Source organism: Metopolophium dirhodum, chromosome 1 (genome assembly GCF_019925205.1).
Source record: "Metopolophium dirhodum isolate CAU chromosome 1, ASM1992520v1, whole genome shotgun sequence".
Taxonomy (NCBI): domain Eukaryota; kingdom Metazoa; phylum Arthropoda; class Insecta; order Hemiptera; family Aphididae; genus Metopolophium; species Metopolophium dirhodum.
In genome coordinates this window covers 108,071,091-108,096,685 of record NC_083560.1, presented here as the reverse complement: position 1 = coordinate 108,096,685, position 25,595 = coordinate 108,071,091, and the positions used below count along the sequence as shown (strand labels likewise).

Below are 25,595 nucleotides of genomic sequence, written 5' to 3'. Positions count from 1 at the left end.
CACGATTTAAAGTATTTAATCGTGGTTAGTGGTTAGTGGTTACAATTCAATTGATTATAAATATTTATTATAAATACTTATTTTATATTTATTGAAGTTTATAAATAGTTATTTCTCGCGAAGATTAGAATATTATTTTGATAAGAACTATTAGTTAAATAGTTAAACTACTTAAACTTAAAAATTAAATTTAATAAAAACACTGAGATATGACAAAGAATATCCAAATCATTTGCTATATCGATATGATTATTCTGATGAGTTTTCTAAAATAAACATAAAATTAGTCAAAAGAAGGTCAACTGCACGAACTGAGTTTGTACCTAAAGAAGCTGATCAACTTAAAAAAGCCTATACAAGTATGTTACCAATATCAACAGCTAAGTACAATGATTTGCAAAAGTTATGCAAGCAAAATGTTATTCCTTCTCAATACCATGCTTGGTATGCTTCTCTGCCATCCACATTAAGAGTGTTAGATTTAAATCCTATACTAGAAAGTGATTATGATGAGACTTCAGAATAAAAAATATGTATTATGTATTTCTATTAATTTTTTTTTTTATTTAAAATCATTCTGTTAATTACATTTTAAAAGTGAAAGTTTTTTTAATTTATATTTTATATTTGTTTATGCATTTTATTTTATTTTGAGAATTAAATTTAAATTCAGGACTTGAAAGAAATTCTGATAAGATTTCAGAATAAAAAAGTTATTACATAATATTTTTTTAAAGTTTTTTATTTTATTTTAAAGTATATTGCTTATGTTAATTTCTAAAATGTTATTTTAATTGTTATTCTTTAAAATGTTAAAGTTTATGCATTTTTTATACCTATAAATATCATTATAATATTATGAAAAAATATAAAATGTTTCCTATTGATTATAAAAAAATAAAAAGAATTAAATTGTATTAAAATGAGTTTTTATATTATATTATTTAGATTCTGCAGGTCAACAATTAGATACTTGCAATACACACTAAGTCCATGTAAACTATGCAAAAGTCACTAAGTCCAACTTAGTAAATTGTATTTTAACTATAATAAGAATAATACAATTCACAGTGTAATATTGTTTACAGCCATTTATAAATGACTACTTTACTTAAGAGAAAATCAATTAAAACAAGCAAAAAAAAAATTTGGTTACATAATATTATGGAATTAAAGGTTGGAAAAATTGCAAAAGCTCATACTCAAAAATCATGTTTTTGGACTTGGTGTGTTTTGCATGAACGGGGACGATATTTAAATTTAACGAGATTAATATTATTGATTAGTTATTTGATAGTCCATTATTTCTTAACAGTGCTGAGTACCTATAATTATAAAGTTGCTGTGTGACCAATATTATAATATTCAAACAGGGATAGAATGGATTTTTTCGCTTTGAACAGGGCCCACGACCAATAGTATCAGTCCCTAGAGATTTTAATCCGGGCTTGAAAGGTGTGTGATCGTTCGGCAGTTAGGCTAGATATATCTAGTATCTAGGTACTATATCTAATATAATTCTACTTTATTATAGGACGTACCTACGTCCTATTATTATTATTAATAATATTATTATTGATTATAAATTATTTATACGATATAATATTATGTACATTTGGAATCTCGAATATCCCATATTTATTTGCTCAGAATCCACTTTGAGTATCATTGTTATTTGACATTTATCGAAGACCAACTGTTACGGACTGGAATTTTTTCTGTATTATAAAAGTATATTTTATTGGAATACAAATAAATTATTTTTAAAAAGTTCATCCTCGTCCCCAAAGCGAAAATACTTCACTGTCGAAACGGCCTCTTACTCATTCATACTACTATTAATACTCACTGCAGGTATCGTTGGTATTCTTTAATTTTTGTACTTAAAGTATACCTAAATATTTATATATTAATATAAATATAATGTCTACAGTTATATTAATTATTAATAAGTACCTACTTACTGTCTATATCATATAGCAGAAAACGGCCAAGTAGGATCTGTTAAAAAAAAAACAAAAAAAAACCAAAAAAATCCTTAATTTTAATTATATAATTTATATGGTATAATGTATAATAAATATGCGTACAATGGTTGTTTCGTTATTTTATATATTAATTTTGGGGGTTTTGTACAATTTAGTTTAAATTTTGGAACAAATCCAGCAGTTGTTATCTGCAGGGGCATTTTCTGTATAAATCAAGATTATCTCATTTATAAAAATATAATTTTCTTTTTTTTTATCATGCTTGGTTATTATAGTTATAGATATTTTCACAGATAATAAAAACATTATTTTATCTACAGGTAATGCATGGTGTGTAATATTATGTTTGACAAAATAATATATCTAACTATTATCTAAGTAGTGGTGCTTCTAGAAAAGTATAGAAATAGAAAACAATTAAAAAAAATGCAATTGATATTTTAAAAGTTCCTAAATTGGAAAATAGTATAATATTATGATTATCTGAAGATTTTACATGACGTCATGACATTTTGAGTGCACATCATGATTGTAGTTCTTGCAAACTTTTTGTACCTAAAAAACTATCGGTGGTTAATTTGATGAAAAAGTGGTGGGGGGATGACCATCTGGTACCATAGTTTTTCATATAGGACAATACTCAAAATACGTCCCTGCCAATCTGATAATGTTGACAGGACATCGTTGCTACAAACACACCTATAGGTAATGTTCTATCTTTTAAATACTAAAAAAATATTAAATTTGATTATACTTAAAAAAAAAAAGTATTTAGGTATATAATTTATTTGTATACTGATGGCTTTTAGATATCTATACCACATGACTTTACGCACCTACCGAATGTACCTAGTTGTTTGGATAATAAAGTAACTTGATAAAAATTAACTTTTTAACTAGATAATATTATTATATTATACAAAAAATACAAACTATCCGGACTATACCTACCCATTTTACCTTTATGATTACTAAGCATATACGATGTGCCTTCACTGACCAACTGGATCTCGTATAAGTATTTCGGAAAGATGATTTGGATAGTCAAAATTGTACAACGTTATACAATTTCATCATTACATCTCTTGTTTCTAAGTCTTGGTTACCTAATTAAAAATACAAATACGAATTCAGTTCCTGGTTTCTATAATGAGTAGGTTATTTAATTTAATTTAATTTAATTTAATTTAATTTAACAAATTATAAAATTTGTTTGAGTTAAAAAAAAACTATTAAAGAAAAAATAATTGTAACTTGTAAGTCACTTCTAAATATTTTTTTTCCCACGTCATAACATCAAAAAATGAGCGAAAATTCTACTATTATTATAAAATATGCATACTTAATAATTATAAATAATATTATGCAAATAAACTTACTTACGTTTGGCATATTCATTGTTTAAAAGATTTATAAACACCAACATATTTGAAAACGTCAAACCATTACCGTTAAATCAAAAATGTTGTCAAGTTATTGTAAGTTTGTATTGTTTCAATAATGTTATCACTTATCATACTACCAGGGTAAGTTTTAGATCTACAGTGCCCGTAGGCTGTGACCTGTAAACAATTTGGTTCCCCTTATATTTTACAAACTCTTTGTGAAAATATTTTTAATATTTAATTTGTGTTAGTTTATAAATGTATTGTACTCACTTTTTACATTTTTCAATAAACTTACAAAAAACTGAGTGAAAAAACTTGAATTAATTGTACAAAATATTGTCAATTTATCGGACATGTACAATAACAATTAAATTAAATTACATGAGGCTTATTTTATTTTAAATACGTATATAATAAATAAAAAATCATAAGTCCCTGTTACCGTATTATGGTTCAACTGTAAACAGTTTCAATTTAACTTCAGTATGACAAGTACTAGATGGATTTTTGGTATGAATACAATCTAATGTATCAGCACTCAGTAGGTACTTACCATAGACTCTTGAACTTGATCAGAAATAGTTGAAAAATAATTTATATTTTGTATCATAAAAACAATATTGTGATTCGTGGATGGTGCCCCTCAATTCATGGTTATTTGTGGTTCTGTAGGCTATAGACCTTAGATTGATATAGACTATTGCTATAGACTCCGGGCCTGCATGCTACAATTATTAATGATAGCAGTATTGTGCATATCTCACGTATTCGCGTATAACCAATTTAAAATTCAATATTTTCTAACAAATTATTATCTCACTCGAGAAATTAAACATTGTTTGTTTTATTTTTAAAGATATTGACGTACATCTACATTTCAACCTGCTAAATCAATATAAATTCTCCAAAACACTTTTGTATCAATATTTTAATTGTAATATTATACAGAATTAAATTAGGGTTACAAGAATATTGGTCCCATACATTAAGTAAAATTGTTGTTTAGTCCAACGCTATCAGTTACTTATGTACAATATACATTTTGGTCCAATGTCATTTTATCTATTATTTTTAATGTTCAAAGTAATTTTATGTATTATTTTATAAGTCTATGTCTTAAGAAAACCAATTGAATAAGAACTTTACTACACATTTATTGTAAATTAAGTTTATTACAGCATTTAGATCACTGTGTAGTTTAAAGTGGTAATAAGCCAATGATTTAAGATATAGGTGGGTACAGTTAATTCGTTCTGATGTAATGAGTAGGTAATAGCCAATAGGTATAATTATTTATTCTATTTACAACTCGTTCCTGATTAGCAGTACATATTTTTGGGGGTCTATTGGTTTGACATATTATCTGTATAATAGTATTTTCGATTTCTTCTTGAATATGTTTTGTATTTTCTAGAAATATACAATTATTAGAATGATGAGTTAATAGGACTTTTCCCAGTTTCAACAACATTCTACTTCCCACAACATTGTTGTTTCTCTGACTTCGACTTAATACAAGTTCATATATACATTCCACATTTCTGGGGGGAATTTAGGAGGGACAGTTTGTTGTCTCTTATATCATTCGCTGGTCGTCTCCGAATATATTGATGCAATGTAAGAAGCAAAGTCAACAACGCTTTCATCAAAGTTTTCCATAAATAAGTTATCGAAAATGTCTTGCAAGTCATCTAATATTATAAATGGTATACCCATTAGCTTTAACACATTTTTTAAATTAAGTATTTTGAACTAGAATATAAATATGTAATTTGACGAAAAATATATTGGACTATACCATATTCTGGCCTTAACTTTATAGGACAAAATATATTAGACTAAAATGGCATAGGAGTGACTAACTTATTTTGGACCTTATGAATTGGACCAAAATTCTGCTACCCAAAATCATCCGTTAACTGTTAAGTGTATACGATATCGAAATATCGATGTACCTGCTATGATGATGTAGACGCCCAACATAATTCCGTATTCCATTCCCGTGTATAACTGCGGCACGTTTAAATACCTATATACACTAACACCTATTAATTATTATAATATTTAAAAACAAACCATAGGATTTATATGGGGCTTCGATAACGATCCATCGATGAGATTTACATTTTTTTGTGTCGAGTTAATAGAATTTATGAATACACGTATTTGAATTAAAAATAAAATAAAAAATGTAAAGTACCTATATACCTACATTTACTACATTATATAGCCTAAAGGTAGGTACCTACGTTAAACAGATTAATTATTTAAAGAAAATTATATTGAATTAATGCGTATTGTTAGACGCACAAAGCAAATCAAAGTCGAGTACACGGCCGGTCCGACTTCCTGTTTTTCAAACTTCTTTATATGAAAATTATATTTAATTACACATAATGTTGGATTCCAAATTCTTTCTATTTTGTTTTTTTTTTTTTTTAGAAAAACAACTTCCGTCGATGTCTTATTCTTTGAGAATAAATTCTGTTTATATAACTGGTGCTTAGGTACATTATAATAATATTTTCTATTATAACAATAAGAGGACCCAAATGTATAAAATGTATTTTTAGCCGTAGGTACTAGAATACCTGTTGTCAGAATTATTATAGTAGTAAATAATAAATATAACTGTGCACATAATTTAAACTGTACCTGCATTAAATAAACAATGTAATTTTTTAACCTAATAATTGTATAAAGGATTTAACCTATTTAGTATTATATAGTATAGACTTTTGAGCCAATATATTATATAGACATACGTCAAATACATTGCGACTTAGCAGTCTTGTAAAGTATTCGAATAAATTCGTATTTAAATAATTTTCCGTTTTATTCGAATACTATTTTAAAAACACTTTTTGAAAAAAATATTCGAATACGTATTCTGTATAATTTTTTTTTTTGATCATTATATCAGTATATCATTTTATTAAGTTCGCGTTTGATAAAGATTTACAATATACGACATATTGAAGTGGGCAGGTATATCTATACATTTTATATATTTACACGATATATAATATACGCACCTATTTTAATTGGTAATAATTAATATTATACACTATACAGTAAAAAGGCACTCGTGCAGGAAGTGGGAACGCGTGCACTAGGTATATTATTAGGCATAATGTACAAGTGTACAACTGTAAACTTCTAAACTATAATATCGAGAAAGATTGTTGACCACGCGTAACAAGATATTATCATTATATCAACTGATGAACGACGACTATTATAATATATTATATAGAGAGCCTATTTTATAATGTGGATGATTATGTGTATAGTGATAATATTATTACATTATTCTTCCGATGGTGTGTGTGTGTGTGTGTTTGCGTGTGTAATACGCGCGCCGTGCGTGTGTCCCACGGAACGACGAGGGTCATTTTTTTCCCACACCCTATAATACATATCAGACATTACATACATATATACGAATATTATTGTTCGTTTATATATTATATTGTGTGTGTTTTTAGGGTCTCGCGATCGTTACCATAATAATAATATAATATGTGTCGTAAACCATTTAAATCGATTTTGGAATGTACCACATAATAATATTGGGTAGGTATATACGAGTATTATAATGTTATTTATACCTATTGTACAAGAGCCCATCTTGAATATATTATATAGGTACATAATATTATTATACGTTCCTATGGGAAAAACGTAATTTTTACTGTTTACATCAAAAAACATATTATATCAATATCACCTAAATGGCTACAGAGTATGTGCAGACATAACATATTATTATTAATATTATTATATTGTTATAATTACGTATTTTGGTGACATCGTATATAGTCGTCTATCAATAAAATATTAATACGCGAAAATGTGAAATAAAGACGTAAAGAGCTATTTTGTTAGCTCCAAATTCGGTTTATGTAAAAAAATACGAATAAGTCTATATCACTCACTTCACTCATATGCGTGACTATAGACTTCATCCGCAGTGGCAGCCTAACTAATGACCGGCACTACCTCAATGAACCGAAAAAAGCATACACCCAAGGCTATTATGTTTTAAAGCCCTATCCCCCCTATCTCCTTATTAAATGTTTAAGTAATAAAAAAAAAGATTGTATTGCCTATTTACAATTGACAATACACAGTATTCTTAGTACCTTTAAAGTTTAAATTTGACTTCAGATATATTATTCATTGACGGCCCAGGATTACTCCACTTACCTAGAAACCAAAAAATGATACAAAAATATTCAATAATAGATTTGAACCATACCATACCATATTAAGTCTTATAGTATACCTACACATTTTACCGAACTTAAGTGGGGTCGGCACCACAACTCCGTGCCGTGCCTACGGGATTTACTATAGTACTTATCTGCCTTCAATAGTTTTGAAAATAATTAATTTAAATTGCACCAGTTACCCATATACATATTATATTGCGATTTGCGTTATGAATCGTTAATGGAGGGAGACATAAATTCGATAATACATTTTACTAACAAACCTACCTAATTTTGTCAAACATATCTTTATAAAAATGCATAGGTACTTATTATAAGAAATTTGTTTAAAAAATAAAGTTGTAACCCATCTGACTTAAAACTCGGTTGACCGGCGCTTTTCAAAAATTTCAGCGAGTGCCCAGGTACCTACCCGTATACACGTTTAAATGAGTCTATATATAAGATAATATATTATACACCTATCTATAAAAATTAATCTTGTGTCGCGTGAACATTTTACTAGAGTACCTATTACCATTGATTATAAAATACTTTAACCAATGCTATTACCTATATTATAGCCATATACCTATACTAGACATTTGACGCTTGATACTGAATCAATAACTTCTACCAATAATCAAAATGTAAATGAACTATAAAGTAAGTATAATACAGCTATAATACTACAACGTATTACTTTAATTCGTTTTATTTTGTAATTTTATCATACAGTATATTTATATTATATTCCACACCAGAAGTGTCGCAAGTGGGCGGTTTCTCCGCCATACCATCTGGCAGTAACCTTGTAATGTAATCTTAAGCTTATCATACAAAATATGTATAAACTGTTTAACTCAAAAAATTACAAAAAAAAAAAATTATATATTAATGTCAATAATAACTATGGCTCGTAAGTTCTAGCAATATTATTTTGAGAGGTCCTAGAGATGCCTCACATGTGAGCTATAAATTAATTTCAGAAAACCCAAGAAGCTAAATAAACCTACTTACATTTTTTACATATTTTAGTATTTTTAGTGTACATTAATTAACCGCTTATGATATGAATGTTTTTAACTTTTTAAGAGCATATTATTGCGCTTATAACAACCTTTTTTAAATCTATAATAGATATAAGGTCTACATATTGTATAACTCTTAGAATTTTAAAAGAATGTCTGAACTCAAAATTGTTTGATGTAGGTACCAGAAATATTACCAAATATATTAAACCACAATATTGAATAAAAATCGTAAACAATTTTTTTATTTATTATTTTTTTCTAACTTCACATCATAATAACATAATATTATATACAAATATGTATCACAAAAACTGTTCAATACAATACCCGTCAGCCGTCATCCTTGTCAATTTAAATTTTAAATGCAGCATGTCGTATAGTATACTAGGTACAATAGACATATGTATATTTTATTAATGTCGCCTATAAACAATAAAAAACCGTTTACTAATGTAAACACTAAACAGTATTTTACACACATAGATGACCATGTAGAGTTGTAAACACTAAACACTATTGTCTGAATAATGAATACTATACATGTCCACATAGATTATATGATATTATATTGTTCAAAGCCGACTGTAATGAATGTACCTAATTAATAATTTTATTTGTTTAAAACCGTTTAATATAGCAATTTATTAACAACGATCTGAGTTATCTGCCATGATCTGATGGTATTATAGTTTATTTAACACGTCCTCACTGATAATTTTATTTGGTATATTATTTCTCACAATATGTGTGGTAATACCAGATTTGTACCTTTACTTTTTTTTATCACATAGTTATATTTATATAATAGGCATAAAGGGCCGTTCAGGAAGAACGTGGGTCTGTTCCCTCTGTTACCTAATATTATCATTACCATATAAAGCATATATTAGCTAACCTTAGCCGCATTAAATATATTAACTTCACCACATATTTAAAGAATTTGAGTATTTAAAAGTCATAAACCATGAAGAAAATTTAAATTTTTTAACTGTAATTTTATTTTAATAGTAATACTATTTATTGGTGTAGTTCAAACCCTACCCGAAAATCAAAGTGTGTGTGTGTAGAATTATTATAATTAATTTTCTTGTCGGGTTAGTAATAATCCCGACTAAGGATTAGACATAAATTTTTTAAATTTTATACATATTTAACTACAAATTAATTTGCAAATTTTCGAGATTTTCCAAGCTTTCTGGCCCAACGGAAACTGTTTATTGATATTTATAGAAAAAAAAAACTAAAAAATACTGAATGTCTCTAAATAGCTCAAAACGAGTCAAAATATTTTGAAAATAATATTATAATAAATAAAATAAACATTTGGGGAAAATGTCAAGTCTACCTACGGTTATTAGTTTTGAGTTACACCAAAAAACAAAATCCGTTTTGCGTAAAAATACCCGTTTTCCACGTTCTAAGATTTTTAAATTGTTACCTCTTAAAAGTACAGTCTAGATTCAATTTTCTGTCAGAAACCATCCTCAAAGTTAAAAAATGTTTAAAGTAGTATGTTATTGAAAATTACAACTAACGATATTATAAATATACCTTTAATCTATAATATTATTATCATCATATCATTATAATATATTACATAGGTACCATTGGTACTATTATAACGGTACCGTACCAACATATTATAATAGGCATTATATATTATATTTGTTTATTATTTCCTCTTCACATATTTAAATTATATGTATATGTATGTATGTAACTCTCTAAGTACACTGATCAGTGATCAGTCTATAATCGACAAAATATGATCGCGTGTACATTTTACAGTTACCATAATATTTTACAATATGCATCAACGTAACAAGTATAGGTAGAGGTATTCATCGTAGGTTATTTAATATTGTACTAGCTACTGCCTATTTGTACTTATGGTATATGATATGTATATGGTATACCTACACTATATTATAATGATACATCATACATTATACAGTGTGCTTATGTATGCGTACGTGGTTACTCTGGATGTCACACTGTCACAGACCTCACCGTAGTTGATTCATACAGTCGAAGACTAGTAAAATATAAAATCAGAAAAGCTACCTTTTGCCTATTTGGATAAGGCATCTAATATCAAAGTCGAGTGATTAACGACAAACTATATAGGTATATTACTGTATATTATATTATTATGTAGGTATACGTCTTGTGCTCATATGTACTTACAGGTGAATATTAGAATAATTGCAAACTATTTAATGACAGGTAAAATGACGAACAGAAAAAACAATTTTCATTTTTGAAATGAATTTACGTGAAAATGTGCATACCAATTAAAAAAATAAAATTCACACGCCGCTCGGGCAATAGTATGAACTCCATTCAACTAAAACAGTTATAAGTTGTAATATATTTATTCAATTAAAATTATTTTATACCATTTCTTTTTAATTCCCAGTAGTTATAATGGACTGCTCTACATCATTTGTGTGCATAAATTATTTTTCAGTCCCTCTACTAAGTCATTTTTAATTCAGAACGTAGCGGGAGAGGTATTATAACTATAGGCCTACATTGCTTAAAATATAATTTGTGTTTTCAATATTGTATAGCTGCAATAAATAGATCAACAAGTTGTACACTAAAGCCTGAAAGTTCTTGTAAATTGACAATGCTCAATTTAGATTTAGGTATTCAAATTTCTCCACGGTTTTCCATAAAATACTAGAAAAAATAATAAAAATAGTTATTATTGAAGTTATTAAAAATTACTAAAAATTACATAGTATTAATTTGGCTACTGATCATTTTATCACATTTCATCATATTATTACGCTCATAATGGCCGTTCAAAGGCTAGAATTTAGCTATTCATGTACAGTGGAACTTTGATAAGGCTATATTCTCCAAGGAAAATGAAATTTTTTCGACTTGTCGTGGTTTTCGACTTACTTAGGTAATATTATCTTAGGCTAGATTAGACAAAGGAACGGAATTTATTTCGACTTATTAAGGTTTTCGATTTATCAAGGTTCCAATAATAATAATTTTTACTCCACAGATTCGTCCCCTAATTCCCCTATCCACGAGTACCTACTTATATTGGTACTGCACAAACAATATGATACTAAATTGTATCCAACCATCAAAAACAAAACAAAATTACTCTTTTATAACGGTCTCACTTTGCAGACACAGTTTTATTATTGATTTAACAACCGTTAAGTATATATTGCCTCGATGTCTGCTAGCAGTATAATCCTTTATATAAGGCGCAACTCATCGAATGCTGTTGCTTTCTATATTATTATCCATTGTCGATATTAATAACAGTCCTACAACAATCGAAATATTTCGACGGTAATGGACGAAATGCCATTACGGATGTAAACATAAACTATTTTGAAAATATATTTCTGTTGATCCTTTATTTGTAATTCGTGTATTGTCCGAACTGGCGTATGAAAAGTACCCATTCGTTCACAGCATTCCCATTCGCATATGATCTTCCAATGTTTGTATAAACGATACGTCGTTCATTTATGTAGGTAATATTGAAATTATATCTAGGTATACTTATACTAGCTATACCACTTATAACAGAATGTAAGCGTGTTCAAATTTCATATATGTTTCATATAAAAATTAAAAATCTCAGTGTTTTTCAAAATAATCGAGAAAAACAAAAAAATATGAACTTATAATAAGGACTTACCTTCAATGGTGACTGGTGAGATACGCACTTTATAGACACTTACTGCATGTAAAGCAAAAAAGCAGAGTGCTTACTTTCCCCCTTTTTAGATTTGACCATTATTACAAATCATTCGTTACAAAAAAATATATTAGAGTTAGACTTTTGAAATTGCTTTCTCGTACAGTTGTACCATTTGATATTTCGAGACAGCACCATTTGGTTAGAAGCCCATGATAACTTATATAGGTTCTTACTGCCATAAAAAAATAAAGAATTTGATTATTTGGACTTTGAAGTTCAGATTTTATATTTTGGTGACATTTGATATCGAAACAAGAAATAACAAATTTAGTTAATTTATTGTAAAACAAAAATTATTATTTGTGTAGCGTGTAAGGCTATTACGTAGCCATGTAGGTACATATACAGGGTGTTTCAAAAGTCTTCAACCGATTACGAACTAATATAGTTCGGCAACGGTTAATCGCAAGTTAGTGACCCATGTATTAATGTTTGACTGATTAATAAAACTTATCTATTTTAAGAATATATTTTACTTTTTTTCACCCTCATATCTTCATTTTTAAAATAAATAAAAAATTTTTAAATAAGATGAAGACTTGATTTTATTAATTTTTATATAAGCTATAGCTACTATAGTACAATGGTATTTTTAACATATTAAGACTAATTTTAAGCGATGTGCCATGAACCTATTCACACCATGTACATCATTCAACATGTGAAAAGTTACCCAGCTATATCCCATTAACTTATAACTTATAAGTTAATAACGTTAAAATAATATTTTATACATAGGCATATTTATTTTACATATCAATGTACGCTAACATTTTTACCTGTTGCTCATAATCAGAAGTTAAATAATGACGAAACTCCGAAATTGATCCTGATAGTTTTACCTGCATATAATTTTTTTGAGTAGGAATACAATTGACAACGTTTCTTATCGATACCTTTTTAACTATTACGATTGAGTGCGATCAGTTCACACAACGTTGCCAAATGTAATTAAAAATACCTACATAACAGTGACCTAGTCAATTACCAGGTACAACCGTCAACCGAAACATACATAAGTATAGCAGAGCGACTTCCCCGGTTTAGGTATTATTGAACAGGTTGACTGTCAAAAGGGTTTTCATTCAAATAATTACTTCGTGGCAGTATACTATTGAAACTAGCGAATGAAAATTGTATATGTCGTACGTGTGTAAGACGGAGACAACGAATACATGGGTAGCGTCATCTTAATAGAGTTACAATTTTGGGTCTCTCAGGTCTCATAAGTCTTTTATCACAGTAATTGAAGTGGAATTGTATAGCCGTATATAGGTCTTAGGTACAGACGTAATACTATTTATATATAAATAAGATTCATAATTCTACTGTTTATTGGATTTATTTTAAAGTTAATATTTTACAGCAATTCAGGACAATCAATCATATTATTAAGTATTTTATATACAAATATTAATTTTAGCTAACCGTTTTTCTTGCCGTTTTTGTTACAAATAATCACAAACCTAAGACGACAGTCAATATTATAACGGGTTGTTTTCAAATAAAAATATTTTTTACTTAATATTAAAAAATGACTAGGTATATCTATTTATAAAACATAATATTATTAATTATTATATGTCATAAATACTATGTTATTTATAAAATTGTAATGTTTATCATTATAATGTGTTCCAATTATTTATTATTGTTCAAATGTGAATAATTGTTATTCAAGTTGACAATTAAAAAATTTTGGTGGACGGAGTGGCCGAGCCGACTAAGGCGTCGGTTGCGACGCGCACCGACGCCGGTTCAAACCTCGGCCTTGGGCGGCACTTCTCTTCGGGCTCCACGGGTACCCACTTGAAAATTCTGCCAAACCAAAACACGCGTGTTCACCAAACTGTTTCATCCTATTAGCTAATATTTTGTCAGTACCCACTTCATAAATAGCTTTACAAGTATCTGGTAAACTACAGTTTGTATTACATTTCTTATGTTTAATTCAAAAAATTGATCAGTGGCTGTACATCTTAATGTAGCTATTAGTCGTTATTCAGCTGGTATCGATTACCTCATTATTGTATATTGTTTTATAATATACGGTCGAAGCAAATACAAAATATAAACAAAGTTTAAATAAAAAATACTTCAGTCTAAATGTCTTTAGTTAAGTTACTAGTTAATGAAGTATGAAATAATCTAATTTTCTTGGTAACGTTGAAGTTTTTAAAAATAAATTGTTAGATTTATGTAACATAACTTCATATTGAAACACATGAATACCCTACCTTGGTAAATGTTGTAAATATTATGTTATAAAATAGTAGTAATTATTTACTTACTTAATAAATAATTAAAATATGTTATAGACTTACTGAATGTATTATAATAGTTAACAATATACAACACTGGAGTTTTGTTATTTATTTTAGTGTAAACTATATTATAAATTATGAATTATATAATTCTTGAAAAAAATCCAAAAAGTGTAATTATTTATTATTTTATTTAAATTAATCAATATTTCTAGAAAACTGTAAGATAGTAGGTATTTCCATGGGCATTTAAAAATCAGAAAAATAATTAGAAATTATAAAATTTTCCCTAAAAATTAGTATGTAAAATAGGACTGATTCAAAAAAAATACTATGATTTAGTAGTAGGTAGTAGAAAACAAGTTATCTATTATAGTAACATAGTTTATTTGTTATATCTATCAAAATAATATTAAAATAAAAGTTGTAAAAATTTACCATATTATCATCATATTGCGACCACGGCATAGACATTAATACAATTATCGATGTGCAAATAAGTATTGTTATATTAAATAGCGGATGTTAAATTTCCAATAAAAACAACGCACTCCTCAATTCCCTATAGATTATCACTGGCAAAAATTAACATATAATGTGAATCATATGCAAAATGTAATACTTAAGGCTGTATTTTTAACCTATTGCTCTCCATACAGTCGTTAGTATAGTACATGATTATAAAAACACTATTTGGGAGGACAAATCCAGCCAAAATTCTTATGATTTTCCCCTTGAGTTTTATTAAAAAAAAAATAAACAATTTAGGGACAAATAATACTATTTTTACTATACTGTAGACTTCAAATAGTGAACACATTATGTATCTATACTAATATATAAAGCTGTAGAGTTTCTTTGAACGAGCGCAATCTCAGGAACTTCTGGTTCGAATTGAAAAATTATTTTTTTGTTGGATAGTCCATTCATCGAGGAAGGTTATAGGCTATATAATAGCACGCTACGACAAATTAATAGAAGCCTGAGGAAGTGCTCAAACAGGGATTTTGAGATTTACGGTGGAAATGTTTGTTTATATAAATGGTCGCTATTGGTTATTGAAGAAATAATTAATAGATAAAGTATTTATTTATTATTGGTTGCCATTGGTTAATCGGGCAGATCAAGTACAAGCATGCATCAAATCGAATTTTCGCACATTGCCTAACAGGGTGGTTTATATGCACTTACCGCAGTGAGTTACACCAAAAAGGAGTTGAACAGTCACAATTTTTTTAAGAGTTGTCATTTTTTACGGGCCATGAAGTGCGCAGGAGCAGATAGTTTCATTATAATATTCAAACATACAATTTTGAAGGAGTTTTGTATAGGCAATATAACTGAAAATTTAATAGTTTTGCGATTTTCCCGTTCAAATGTTCAAATATAAAAATGTTGTACATAACTGTGTAACCTATGGCCTTCTATTAGTTTTAATCTTTTTTATCCCAAAAACTACATAAGTTCATAAGTTTATATATATTTTGTTTCCTAAATTTTAGATTTTTATAAATACTAAAAATGCATTGAATTTGCCTATATAAAACCCTTCTATTTATTGTATGGGTAGTTTGACTAAACTAATTAACTTATGATAAACCTAGAGATAAAATCATAATAATATTGGCTGAATTTGTCCTTCCAAATATTATAGTTTATGTTTTATATTTATGTGGTATAGGTACTTACAGACTGTATGGAACAACGATGGGTTGAAAACTTGCAAATACAGCTTTGACTTTTAACCATTAGATTTTTTCATATGATTCATATAATATGTTAATTTTTGCCAAAGTGATGATAAATGGTTATTTATAGGGAATCAAGGAGTGTGATCGCCAGAGTTAGTTCATTTTTTAATTGATATTATAGCAAGGGAACTCAATTTATAATGGAATATTTTCCATTATAAATACATTTGCACAAATATGTTTTAAATTCATTCCACTTATTGACAAGCAACTTAAAAATGTTTATGTGAGAAATCAATCTTGTCTGAACAAACTGGTATGTATTTACCTACGATAGCATCCACACTATTGTTCGTGAGATGGAGTTGTAAAAAAATGATGAAACTCAAGTCATGTTGACAAAAAAATATGTGGTGTTAGCACTACAGTGCCATTATAGTTCAATCAATGTGCTTAACAGTAAACAGTGAATACCTAATTTATGCGTAGGCTCGGAAACTAGACGTAGGTGGTGGGTATACACCCGCTTAACTTAAAAAGTCCACGTAATGGGCAATTCCAGGTAAAATTTATGGTATTTGTTAACTCGAAGAATTTTTTTAATTTTTTTTGTATGACGATTTATAATATCAGTAAGTTATTATATTGCATATTCACAGAAAATATTATACAGTAAAACCTCCCTATAACGGACCCTCTATTAAACGGAATCCTCTTTATAACGGAAAATGTCAATAGTCCCGGTTCAAATAATATATGAAATTAACCTCTCTAAGACGGAACCTCTACAAAACGGAAACGGACAATTTTCGTGATCCAAATAGTAAAAATAATCTCTATTAAACGGAAAATAAAATTATTTAAAGATAAATTACAATTATGTAGATACATATATACTATGTACATACATATATATTTGGTGACTAGATAATCTTAACTTTATTATTACCTGAAATATCAGTCGACAGTATCGCTTCACGATTGTCATATTGAATTGTTTATTACCTTCTAACGAATATTTATAGTACAATGTATAGCAAAGATTAGATAAAGATTAGATACTTGTGTACATAATATGTACCTACAATATAATTTTGTTAATATGAACTGCCCAGTCGTCTTTTTTCTGTCGAATTGTTCATATCGTTTAGTCAACGTGTAGTGCTCACGGTCTGTTTTATCGTTGTGATTTCGCTTGTTTTTGTACTGTTTTTAATTGTTAATATGCCACGTACAGCCCTGACTTTGTCCGATAAAGTTAAACTAATCGAGTTGAAGGAGACACAAAAACTAAGTACGAAAGAACTTATTACTAGATTTAAATGTGGAAAAACTCAAGTTTACGACGCGATAAAAAATAAAGAAAAAATTATGGATGATTGGGTAAATAGCAAAAATTCCGGAAAGAGCAAAAGAGTGAAAAATCCCTTGTTTGAACAAATTGACCAAAAGTTATATGAGTGGTTTAACAGCGTTCGGTCAAAAAATTTACCAATTTCCGGTCCAATTTTACAAACAGAAGCTATGAAATTGGCTGAAAAAATGAATGTCAACGATTTCAAGGCTTCGAATGGTTGGCTAGAAAAATTTAAAAAAAGGCATGATATTGTTTGGAAACAAGTGAGTGGTGAAGCCAATGACGTTAATCAAGAAACTGTGGAGGAGTGGAAGCAAAAAATCTCAAGACTCATTGCTGGATATGAAGCAAAAGACGTCTATAATGCTGACGAAACGGGGCTTTTTTTTAAAGGTATTCCAACTAAGTCACTTGTAATGAAAAGTGAATCATGTTCTGGAGGAAAAAAAGCCAAGGATCGCTTAACAGTGCTCATGTGTGGTAGTATGGCTGGAGAAATAAGGAAGCCATTGGTAATAGGCAAGTCTAAAAAACCACGGTGTTTTAAGAACATGGACATTTCTTCATTACCTGTCATATGGAAATTTAATAAAAAAGCCTGGATGACTACAGAAATAATGGAGCAGTGGTTGCGTTATTTTAACGCAGATATGCGATCTCAGAATAGAAACGTCTTAATGTTCTTAGATAATGCTGCATGTCACCCAAAGATCGAACTATCTAATATGAAAATACTTATGCTGCCCCCAAATACTACATCAATCACCCAACCAATGGATCAAGGAGTGATTTACACGTTCAAATCTTACTATCGTAAGTTTTTACTTCAATCTTTATTATGCAAGATGGATAATTGTTCTTCAGCCCATCAGTTTGCGAAATCAATAAGTGTCTTGGATGCTGTCAACTGGATAGCGTTGGCTTGCAATAATGTGAAAGCTGAATGTGTGCGAAATTGTTTTCGTAAAGCCGGGTTTCTTTCAAATGAAGGAACCAATATAGATTTACCAGAAAATGCTTTGAAAGAAATGAATGAGGAGTGCGTTACAGCAAATGTTGATGTAGAAGATTTCATTACATTTGATAGTAAATTAGAGACGCATCAAACTTACGATTCGGTGACTTTTTTAGAAGACGAGGAAAAAGAAGAAGAAAACGATGATAATGATGACAGCGAGACCAATGATGAGCCAAAAATAAAAGATTTTAAAACCGCAATCTCATATTTAGAAGATTTACAAAAGTTTTCAGCCATGATATCTAATTCAAATCTGTTAGAACTTACCACAAAAGCTCGAGAATGTGCCGAACATGCTGCTCTTAAACACAAAAAGCAATCAAATATTAAAAATTATTTTTCTTAATTAAAAAAGAGTACAAATATCGAATTGTGTAAAATGTTTTTTTTAGTTCTTAGTTTTATTTTTTAAGTATGTATTTAATACATTTATTTATTACACATTTATTATTATTTTTATCACATTTAAATACAATTTTACCTAAAATATATATTTTTTAACAGATACATACATAAATACATACATAATACTTCTTGAAACTTCATTTTTTTTTTTTTTTTACATACCTCTCTATTACGGAAAACTCTTTATAACGGAAAAATTGTTGGTCCCAAGCGATTCCGTTATAGAGAGGTTTTACTGTATAACTAATTAACTATTAACCATATTATAAACGGAAATGTTATAGGGGTAACACGGCGTCATTAATAAAATAAAAATATAACAATTTACTTAGTAGGTACCTAAATCCCGTACACTAAATATAACATAACCTATACCTAATCATCAAGGCTGGGCAAGTTAATGATTTTTTTTAACTCAGTTAAGTTAAGTTAATATGCACCAATAACAAAAAGTTAAAAGTTAAAAGTTAATTTAACTATAGGTTAACTCAGTTAAGTTAAAAGTTAATACACATTTTTTGTTAACTTTTTATTAAGTTAAAAAAAAGTTAATTAATTTGTTTATACAACGCTAACGTACTTAATTTTTTTCCAACCCAAAACTAAATTATAGGATATAGTGTTAATACTTCATACAGATTTCCATATAAGTAAGATTCGAATGATATAAATTTTTAACTTTAAACAATTTACAATACATATTTTTTGACATGAAAACGAAATAGATTGAAATAGTGAAATATTATAAAAGTAAAAACAAAATAAATTAACTTAACTTACTTCTTAAAATGAAAAATAAACTCGTTAATTTCACGTTAGTTAAGAAATAAATTTAATAAGTTAACAGTTAAGTTAATGAAAAGCCAAAAGTAACTAGTTAAGTTAAAAAGTTAAAATAAAATTAACTTTTTAACTTAACTTTAACTTTTTAACTCGTTAATGCCCAGCCTTGCTAATCATTATTAATATTATTACTTATTATTATAATTGTATTCATTCATAGAATTACAGCGATAACTTGGCCCGTCGGTGTAAATAATACCTGTAGTAGCGTGGTAGTTCATCGTATTTACTATTTACCTAATTAAATAAATACCCGGGACGCTGATTCATTTTTATTTTTCAATAAACCAACCAATAATTACGGGCTGTAATAGATTTTAAAAATGGAGTAGTGGACATAAGTTCATAACCAAAATATATAGTCTGCCGAGTCTCGACTGTGTCACGTGTTATTATCAAAAATTATTTTTCACATTCTAGTTTTCATACTGCTTTCTGTGGAGCTGTGATCTTTGGCATATGATTTATTCGTCAACTGTCGTTTACCATTACGTGTTTTTTTTAAATTTATTTAACAGCAATTAGTACTCAAATTACCTTCGACTGTTAAATTATTTTCAATATAAGTACCTCTTGCTTGAATAAAAAAAAAAGTAAAAAAAAGCGGGTAAGTGGATGTTGCTCTGCTGTACAGTAGGTTACAAGTGAGTCAATGTATAATGGATTGTATTAAACTTGAATTCAATGATATAATATCATTGTATAAGAAAAACGATTCTGAGTGGAGACGATTTATCAGTCTGGATTTCTTAAAACTTTGTTATTTATATATGAGTTGATGTAATGAATTAGATATTTGAGTTAGCCCATGAGTGGGGGCGAGGTTTTGGGTGATTAGCTGTTTCGGTGACTGTCGACAGGCCTGACGTCAAGCGACCATGCGTTGATCTGCTTTAATATCATTACACAGAATAGCGCCCGAGGGCCTCCTAGGGAGAATGCACAAGGCTTTAGCTGCAGCCGGACGGACTGGAAAAAGTTCAGAAAGACCTTAGCCGACAGGAGAGACGCTAGGATAAGGGAACTCGAGTGCCCGGACGTCGAGAGTAGTACGATAAAGCTCTCAGACGTGCTAAGAGAAGCGTGTGAAGCACACATGGCTAAAAGACAGGAGACCAAGCATAGACCTCCTCCATGGTGGACCGGAACGCTGGGCCAAGAATTGAGCACCCTCGGCCGTTGGAAGGTGAAACTCAGAAATGCCAGCAACGCATTCGAACGTCGGGCTGCGCGCGCCAAGTTCAAGAGGCTGAAAAAGGCCCATAAGAGAAACTGCTTCAGGGCCAGACGCAAAGCCTGGCGCGACTTTGTGACGGCGACGGGGAACGAGAAACCTTGGGGCCCCGTCTTCAAATGGCTCAAGACAGGTGGTACTAGACCCTCTGAGAACCTTCCAACAGCCGTTCGCAAAAGCGACGGCACGTTCACCACGTCTCTAAGGGAAACCGGGGAAAAGCTGATGGATACCCTGGTTCCCTGTGACAGCTACGATAACGAAGGTCCTGAGCAGATAGCGGCCAGGACGGAGACGGGAGTGAGAGTCGGCACCTTCAGTAAATGGTCTGAAAACCCTGGGCACATCGAACCCTGCGACGTTGAGGAGGTGAAAGGGGCCATATGGCGGATGGCACCTAAGAAGGCTCCGGGCATGGACGGTATAACGGCCGGAATCCTGAGGCAAGCCTGGCCGGTGCTCGGGCACAATATATCTGCGATATTTAACAACTGCCTCAGGGCGAAAAGATTCCCGAGCACATGGAAGGCGGCCAGGCTCGTGGTGATCAAGAAATCACCCGATAAAGACCCAGCGGAGGCCAAATCTTACCGTCCTATAAGCCTCCTACTCGTGCTATCCAAAGCACTCGAACATGTAATAGTAGACAAGATAAGACGCGAAACCAACGCGCGCATGTCGAAAAGGCAGTTCGGGTTCACGAAAAACCTCTCAACGGTCGATGCTATCCAACACGTCCTCGACTGGTCAAAGGCGAGAACGGAGAAGTACGTCCACGCGATCTTCCTGGACATCTCGGGCGCGTTCGACTGCCTTTGGTGGCCGCAACTAATAAAGGACATGGAGGCTGCCGGCTGCAGCGACCGCCTCGTCGAGCTCACGAAAAGTTACCTCGACGGTCGCCAATCAGAAATGAAAATCGGCGACCAAGTCATAAGGAAAACCCTTACCAAGGGATGCCCGCAGGGCAGCGAATATGGCCCTGACCTCTGGAAATACGCTGTAAATCCACTCCTGTCAGAGGTGCTGCCCATAGGTACAGAACTTGTCGCGTATGCAGATGATCTAGCACTGCTGATCTCGGGCAAAAACAGAGCCGAACTGACCACGAGGGCAAACGCACTTCTCGAGAGAGCGTCGCTATGGGCGAAGCAGCGTAAACTTACGTTCTCAGCGGTGAAGTCACAAACACTCTGGCTGAAAGGATCGCTTTCCAAGCCACTGGTCCTCCTTCTCGGAGCCGATAGAATAAAGCCAACTAAGTCAGCGAAATACCTCGGTGTTACGTTTGACGAAGGCGCAAAGTTCAACGACCACTTGGCGGAAAAAGCGAAAAGCACGAAAGCCCTGTTCGGTCGCCTGCACGGAGTCGCTAAGACCAACTGGGGATTGAAATCCGGAGCACCGCTCCTGATTTATAAAACGGTCTTCATACCGAAAATGAGTTACGCGGCCTCGGTGTGGGCCATGGACTGCATGTCGCTGGCTCACCATCGGGGCAGAGCAAACTCCGCCCAGAGACTACCGCTGCGGGCGATAACAGGAGCTTACAATACGACGTCAACGGTGGCGCTGCAGGTACTAGCGGGAGTTCCTCCCCTGGACCTGAAACTAAAAGAAATGGCAAAAACCGAGAAGGACAGGATCTTAGTGAGAAACGGCGCTATGACGGCTGTAGAGGCCGGCCACAACCTGTTAAATTATACGAGTGAAACCATTGACCTCTGGCAGCAGCGATGGGTCGCTATAGACAAGGGAAGGTGGACTTACGCTTGGTTCCCAAGTATCCGTCATCGGTTGGAGCGCACCTGGTGCGTCGCGGACTATTACACGTCGCAATTGATGACGGGCCACGGGGACTTTAACGCAAAACTCCACATGTTCAACCTGAGAGGCGATGCAGCTTGCAGTTGCGGGTCCCCGAACCAGACCGCCGAGCATCTGCTGTTTGAATGCCCTCTTGCTGACCAGGAAAGAAATAAACTCGAGCTCACGGTGCGAGCGGCCGGTGCGGACTGGCCGTGTGAGCCCGAGTTCATGACCAGATCCGAGGTCTTGTTCCAGGCGGTGAAACAGTTTGCACACGCAACACTGAGCCGCTCTGAGGAAGGACGTGCCCGTTAGACGCGACTCGGCGTTAAAGTAAGATTCCGACGCGGGGCTTCCGGCACCACAGTAGCCGGAGGCCAGAGACATATGGCTAAAGGTGTAAAAACCCCCGAGGGAATGGTCTTATAACTCCCCGTCACACAGTGGTTAGAAATGTCGACAGGCCTAATTTTCGGATGTGAGTGTAAGTTGAAAGAGAGTTTCGGTAGAAGAGGTTTTTACTATTTGATTTAACTGTTTGTTTTAGGGAGGAGGTACGAGTTGAGGAGAGAATTGTCCTATTTGACACAAACCATGGGGAGGCGGTTATGGTGCGGAGACCAATGTTTTGGACGGCTTCGAGTTTACGCCAATTTGTTTCCGACAAGAGTGGTCCCCATGCCGGGCCAGCGTAGGACAATAAATATTGGCTTGACATACAGTTGGAGAAGGTTGAGTTTTGTTATGGTGGGAATGGGACTGGATCTGTTTATAACTGGGTACAACATACCGCGGACGGCGGTGGCTTTCTTTATTGTTGACTTGATGTGTGCGGAAAACGTCAGGTTCCTGTCGAGGGTCACTCTAAGGTATTTGGATGACGGGGACCAGGGGATTTGGTGTCCGTTTATTTTCAGGAGATGAGTCGAGAACCTAGCTGGGCCATTAAACATAACTGCCACTGTTTTTTGAGCGTTTATGGTTAGACGCCACTTGTTGCACCAGACCAGAGTTAGATCAAGTTGCTTTTGAAGTTGAATGGCGGCTCTTTTAGGGTTTTTGTTCGTGGTAGAGAACGTAGTGTCGTCTGCGAAGAGGTAAAGCTGGGTGTTCTGATTTAGAGGGACGTCGTTGGTGTAAGCTAGATAAAGCGTCGGCGAGAGGCAAGAGCCCTGTGGGACACCTGATTGGACCGACCTGCTGCTAGATGTTGAGTGGTAAATACGTACCGAGAAGCTACGCTCCGAAAGAAACGAATTTATGATGTTTAACAGTGAAATAGGGGTGCCAAGTGTGTTGAGTTTGTACAGTAAACCAGCGTGCCAGACACGGTCAAAGGCTTTTTCCACGTCTAGGAAGACGGTGGCTGTGCGCAACTTACTATTGTAATTCGTTGTTAATTGGTCGACCAGGCTGACTAACTGGTGGGACGTGGAATGTTGTGGGCGAAATGCAAATTGTTCATTTCTTATCTCTGGGCCAATAGCAGCGTTAAGCTTCACTAGAATTACACGTTCAAAAATCTTGGACAGTGAAGATAGCAGTTCAATCGGGCGGTAGTTGTACGGGTGGTGGTGATCCTTACCAGGTTTTGGGATGGTAATGACGATCGCGTGCTTCCAGGACGACGGGAAGTGACCGATGCGTAGACAACCGTTGAAGATGTGGGTGAGAAGCAGAACTATTTTCTTGGGTAATAGTTTGATTGCCGTGTTTGTGATAGAGTCCGAGCCAGGAGCTTTGTGAATGGGGATTTTATGGATGATTTGTTGGACTATGCCAGGTGACGTGTAGCAGCTGGATGATGGAGAGGTACGAAGTGAGCAGATGAGGTCGGTGACCTCTGGTAGGTCACGGCCGGCAGATGATTTGAATTTTTGTTTGTAAGTATCGGCGAACAGTTCAGCCTTATCTTCGTCTTTGAACGTTAGGCCATTTGGGCCAATCAGTGGATGGGTAGCTGGGGTTTTGTTGAGGAGTTTTTTATTTAGTTTGAAGATAGAGCCGTCGTGAGCGTCTAAGGAGTCAAGAAAATGATCCCATTCATCAGCGAGATGAGTTTTGAGGATTAGGCGGATAAATTTGATTTTGATGTTGAGATGTCTTTTAATCTGTGGGTCGTGGAAGCGTTGCCATTCACGGCGCAAGCGATTTTTTAGTAATATTTCCTCGACGATTTCGGGAGGCAAGGCGTTTTTGAAAATACGGTTGTTTTTGGTGTAATTACTTACATTTGTAGCAGTGTTAATGCTCAAGGTGAGATGGGCAAGAGCCACGTCGATGTCGTGGGGCGTTTTGATTGGTGGATTAACCGGCGGTGATAGAGAGCCAATTGTAGCCATGTATTTAGACCAATTTATGCATCTTGAGATGATAGGTGGCGACGAGGTGACTGGAGAGTCAGACAGTATGATTAGAACTGGGTTGTGGTCTGAGGATAATTCGTTTAGGTTAACTAATTCGTGAGAAAGTTGTGGAAGGCGGATAAGTGCGATGTCTAAAACATCTGGCCTATGACCAGTGACAGCTGTGAAGAACGTAGGGGAGGCCGGGGCTGTAATGATGTAATCGTCGTTTAGGGAGGGATTGTATAAAACGTTACCTGCAGTAT

General features: G+C 32.5%; 1 protein-coding gene across 1 annotated transcript; it reads left to right on the top strand.

The window, feature by feature from the left end:
• The first annotated feature begins 17,542 nt into the window (after nt 1–17,542).
• LOC132949497 (tigger transposable element-derived protein 6-like) lies at nt 17,543–19,039 on the top strand. Its single transcript, XM_061020431.1, has one exon. It carries the CDS (start codon nt 17,543–17,545, stop codon nt 19,037–19,039), a length of 1,497 nt encoding a protein of 498 aa, XP_060876414.1.
• The last annotated feature ends 6,556 nt before the right edge of the window (nt 19,040–25,595 follow it).